Below are 5,586 nucleotides of genomic sequence, written 5' to 3'. Positions count from 1 at the left end.
GTATCCCCCAAATACATATATCTTGGTCCCGATGATGGTGGCAGAGTGACATCCTGTAGCAGGAGGTGCAGTTCCTATGGTGTTAATTAAAGCCCAGACCATTGATTTGGTGTCCAACTTGTAGATGTCATTAGTGAGTCCAGTCAGATTGGTGTTTCCTCCATGGATAAATATGACCTTCCCCAAGACACAGGCTGAGTGGTTGGTCCTCTCCATTGGAACAGTCCCAGAAACCTGTGGTTTGAACCATGTCTGGGCGTCGACATCAAATGCATAAAGCAGGTTGCAGAACTTGTATGGGTTGTAGTACTCACGCCCTCCCCAGAGGTAGACAATATCTTCAATCAACACAGCTGTGTGGCCGTAGCGCCTGGTGGGAACCTCAAGGTGGCGTTCTCCTCTCCCAGGGGTCACTGGGGTCAACTTCCTCCTGATCAATGACACTGTGTTGAAGACGTGTACATCAATATGATTCCCACCCCAACGGCCAAATCCAAAGCAGTACACACAGTGTTGCACTGTCACAGCCGTTTGATTTGCTGTCTCTGGTCCTCTCAGATGCACCGCCCAGCGTAACATTACTCACAACAGAACCACAGTGGTTCAATCCTATTGGTCAATGGTATCCTATTGGTTGAGTCCTGATGTGTAAATGTATGGAATATTCTGCGTCTCCACTTATATTGGCTCGGAGGCACAAACCTAGGGTGGTCCAAACCCCGACAGGCCCACAGAGCACTGTGACTGTCTTTATGTTCTGTATTAACGTTAAGTCGTACGATTAGTCACACACGTTACCGCAGTGAAATTTGTTCTCCGCATTTGTCAGTGAGCCGCACCATGCGCCACGCTCGGGAATCATTAGTTGATTTGACCCCCAATCCAACCCATTGATGCTGAGTGCAAAGCAGGGAGGCATTGGGTCCCATTTTTACAGTCTTTGGTATGACCCGGCCGGGGATCGAACCCCCGACCTCCCAGTTTCAGGGAGGACACCTTAACCACAAGGCCACTGTCTAGTCTACCGTCTCTAGTTTTGGCTGTGATTGATTTGAGGGATCGAGGTGGAACTGAAGCCTTGTGGAGCGAGCAGGGCAGACAGTGAAGGCAACGGCATTGCAGGAACGCGCGCGTGCACACACACACACACACACACACACACACTCAGTCTGTGTGAGTTCTCGGTTCTCCGTTGCAGTATGAAAACTTTTTAATTATAATTTACTGTGATTTACAGAAGCTATATTATCAAGACACACAGCATTAAGCTGGAGCTGTTACTGTACAAAAGGTGGTGCAGTTGATTCTCCTTGGGATCCGACATCTCCCCACCCCATTTGGCCAGTTAAACGTTGTGCTCTGCTGTAGCTGTAGAGCCGAGTGCTAGTATAATGTACCGTTTCTCAACGTCTGGACTGGGGACCACCCAGCAGTCTGTCTGGACTGGGGACCACCCAGCAGTCTGTCTGGACTAGGGACCACCCAGCACCCACAAGGTGCGTAGGAGAAGAGTAAACGAGGGCTTGATGTACTGAAAAAAAAGGAAAAGACGTGCACACTGCCTTCAAATACAGTTCAAAAAGTTTTAATGTCAAATCACAACATTTCGGTCTATAAGATGGGACGGGATTGGACGGGGGTGGTTGGAGGGCAAGTCTGTCTGAGTGAGGAGGGGGGAGGTGCTAGGGGGGGTCCAGCCCAGTAGTCCAGTCTGTGAGTGGAGGCATTGATGTCCTCTCTGCTCTCAGTGTCTGAGTGGAGGCATTGATGTCCTCTCTGATCGCAGTGTGTCTGAGTGGAGGCATTGATGTCCTCTCTGCTCTCACAGTGTCTGAGTGGAGGCATTGATGTCCTCTCTGCTCTCAGTGTGTCTGAGTGGAGGCATTGATGTCCTCTCTGCTCTCAGTGTGTCTGAGTGGAGACATTGATGTCCTCTCTGCTCTCAGTGTGTCTGAGTGGAGACATTGATGTCCTCTCTGCTCTCAGTGTGTCTGCGTGGAGGCATTGATGTCCTCTCTGCTCTCAGTGTGTCTGAGTGGAGGCATTGATGTCCTCTCTGCTCGCAGTGTATCTGAGTGGAGGCATTTATGTCCTCTGCTCTCAGTGTGTCTGAGTGGAGGCATTGATGTCCTCTCTGCTCGCAGTGTGTCTGAGTGGAGGCATTTATGTCCTCTGCTCTCAGTGTGTCTGAGTGGAGGCATTGATGTCCTCTCTGCTCTCAGTGTGTCTGAGTGGAGGCATTGATGTCCTCTCTGCTCTCAGTGTGTCTGAGTGGAGGCATTGATGTCCTCTGCTCTCAGTGTATCTGAGTGGAGGCATTGATGTCCTCTCTGCTCTCAGTGTCTGAGTGGAGGCATTGATGTCCTCTCTGCTCTCAGTGTGTCTGAGTGGAGGCATTGATGTCCTCTCTGCTCGCATTGTGTCTGAGTGGAGGCATTGATGTCCTCTCTGTTCACAAACCCTGACAGGTCCACAGAGCACTGTGGCTGTCTTTATGTTCTGTATTAACGTCTCTCTCATGTGGTCTGTGATTGATTTGAGGGATCGAGGTGGAACTGAAGCCTTGTGGAGCGAGCAGGGCAGACAGTGAAGGCGAAGGCACCGCAGGGTTGCACGCACACACACACACGCACACGCACACGCGCACGCGCACGCAGATCTACAAGCCCGAGCGGGCAAGAACCCTTATGGTTTTTGTACCTTTTATTTTATTTTATTCTGATTTTTCACAGTTCTGTGCTGTCGTTTTCAATATGGCAATTCGGCAATATGGTAGAAGGTCTTGGGAAACGGTCAGGAACTGAAGCTGACAGTGATTCGTCAAAGGACCTCTGACCTTTAGATCTCCCATTTATATGATTGTATGAATTATACAATCCACTCTATCCACTCCTGATGAATGACGTCGGAGATGACCACTCCCCTTGAAATTGCATGTCCATTCATTTGTGCGGAAGAATCTGGACCCTGCAGTGCTAATGCATGGTTGGCTGTGTGGAGTCTGGACCCTGCAGTGCTAATGCATGGTTGGCTGTGTGGAGTCTGGACCCTGCAGTGCTAATGCATGGTTGGCTGTGGGAGTACAGCGTTGACAGAACACCCCTTCAGCCAATCAGCGTAATAAAAAAAGGGATGGCATCTCCAGTCTCCAACTTTGTGGCTTGACCCCGTCTTATCGCTGCTTGCAGCTATATTTATTTTATTTATGTTCTGTAACAATGTTGTGGATGGATGGTAGTCATTACTACCAGCTCACAAACTCTATTTTTGTTTGTTTTGGGTTTGCTGTTTGTTTTCTTTGTTTTTGTTTGGTATTTTCATTTTGTTTGTTATTCTTTCAGCTGCTGTTGCTAGTCATGGCTGCCAGTTCCCACCTGGTGTTGTGTGGGAGTCCAGTCTGCTCCAGACCGTACTGAATAACTGCCAGCTTACATAATGTCTTCAGGCTTGGGCTCAAGTCTAAGACATACAGGTCATCAGGGGTGTTGCTTCCTCCAAAGAGGATGATACGATCTCCCACCATGCAACAGCACATAGAAGACGTCGGACGCAGGCCTTTCCCCTTGGGCTCAACCTTCTTCCAGGAGAAGCTCTCTGGACTGAATTTCCACAGATCATTGAAGGTCTGGTATTTGTAATCTTCCTTACCACCAAATATGTACAGCTCTCCATTGTAGGTAAAGGCTGAATGACTGCAGCGTCCTTCTGGAACAAGCTGTGCAGAAGGTGTGTCCAGCCAGAGGTTGGTCTCCGTGTCAAACACTCTGATGGTGTTGTAGTAATGATCCCACATGTCGCCTCCAAATACAAACATCTTGGACCTGATGATGGTGAGAGAGTGCCCTGTTGTAGTAGGTGGTGCAGTTCCCCTGGTGTTAATTAAAGTCCAGACCATTGTTTTGGTGTCCAACTTGTAGATGTCATTAGTGTATCTGATTCCAGTCAGCGGGGTCCATCCTCCATGGATAAACATGACCTTCCCCAAGACACAGGCTGAGTGGTTCATCCAGTCCCTTGGAACAGTCCCAGAAACCTGTGGTTTGAACCATGTCTGGGCGTCAACATCAAATGCATAAAGAATGTTGCAGAACTTGTATGGGTCGTAGTACTCACACCCTCCCCAGAGGTAGACGGTATCTTCAATCAACACACTTGTGTGGCTGTAGCACCTGGAGGGAACCTCAAGGTGGCGTCCTCCTCTTCCAGGGGTCACTGGGGTCAACTTCCTCCAGAGAAAAGTCACTGTGTTTAAGACTTGCACATCAATCTTCTTCTCTTTGCCACGACGGTCTCCTCCAAAGCAGTACACACAGTGTCTCACTGTCACAGCCGTTTGATAGGCTGTCTCTGGTCCTCTCAGATGCACCACCCAGCGTAACATTACTCACAACAGAACCACAGTGGTTAAATCCTATGGGTCAATGGTATCCTATTGGTCGAGTCCTGATGTGTAAATGCATGGAATATTCTGCGTCTTCACTTATATTGGTTCGGAGGCACAAACGCCACGCAAGGTTTATCCAATCCGTGAAGCCGATGGTTTGGGTTGGCCAATCAAGGAAGCCGGTGCCCGTTGATCTCCCTAATATGGTAAATTGATCACCGTAGCAACCCAAGGCCTAGACAGGCTCAGTAAATACGTTTCAATTACTGTACTGTAAAATGGTAAATGGTAAATGGTGCATTTATATAGCGCCTTTATCCAAGGCGCTTTACAGAGATTGTGCATTACATTCACCCATTCGCACACACATTCATACAGAAACCATGCAAGGCACCAACTAGCACATCGGGAGAAATTTCAGTGTCTTGCTCAAGGACACTTCAACAGTAACTCTGGGGGAGCCCGGGTTTGAACTGGCAACCTTGCGGTTACCATCCAGGCACTCTACCCCTGCCGCCCCTGTAAACCAGCTTACACTAGTGTAGCGATTGTAGTGCTGTGTGTGTGTGTGTGTGTGTGTGTGTGTGTGTGTGTGTGTGTGTGTGTGTGTGTGTGTGTGTGTGTGTGTGTGTGTGTGTGTGTGTGTGTGTGTGTGTGTGTGTGTGTGTGTGTGTGTGTGTGAACCCATTTAGACCTGATTTTAAAAATGTCTTCTAAATCCTGACAGTTTTCTGAAAAACCCTATATTTCTATATCAGTGGTGCTCAACCTTTTCCATGTCATGGACCCCCAGAATGATCTGTATTTGGCTGCGGACCCCCATCTGAGAATGTGTTGTTCCAGGGACCTCACCACAGAAGCAAAGATTTGAGTTAAAAACTGAAACTCTGAAAGAATATATATTCAAAGTTTTAGGCACATTTTCACGATTTTTCAAAAATAGCAGACCTACAACTTTATTGCCGCGCTATGAGCTTGTAGATCTGCTATTTTTCAACAGCTAAAGCATAACATAGTGCTTAAAACACCAAAAGGGGTTCCCGCATGAAATGGGTTAAGTACACTCTTTAGGTACTTTTACTTACTGTATTTCCAATTTTCTGTACCGTTACTTCACTTAGATCTCAGAGGCAAATAAGTTCAAGTAGAACATTGAAACACTACAGGATGCCAGATCAATAATAATGACCTGCTGTCTAAAA

General features: G+C 47.9%; 1 protein-coding gene across 1 annotated transcript in view; it reads left to right on the top strand.

Annotated features, from left to right (window-relative positions):
- Window positions 1-3,791: 3,791 nt before the first annotated feature.
- Window positions 3,792-5,586, top strand: part of LOC306918082 (metabotropic glutamate receptor 7-like) — a gene marked incomplete at its 5' end in the record, with an annotated part of 197,894 nt that continues 196,099 nt past the window's right edge. The window contains one exon of the mRNA XM_079530969.1: window positions 3,792-3,830. Within this exon, the coding sequence (XP_079387095.1) occupies window positions 3,792-3,830 (39 nt within the window). The remainder of the gene's footprint in view (window positions 3,831-5,586) is intronic.

This window comes from Electrona antarctica (genome assembly GCF_951216825.1).
Source record: "Electrona antarctica genome assembly, contig: scaffold_41, whole genome shotgun sequence".
NCBI classification, from domain to species: domain Eukaryota; kingdom Metazoa; phylum Chordata; class Actinopteri; order Myctophiformes; family Myctophidae; genus Electrona; species Electrona antarctica.
Note: the sequence above shows the minus strand (reverse complement) of the source record. Positions and strands in the feature narration are given on the sequence as shown.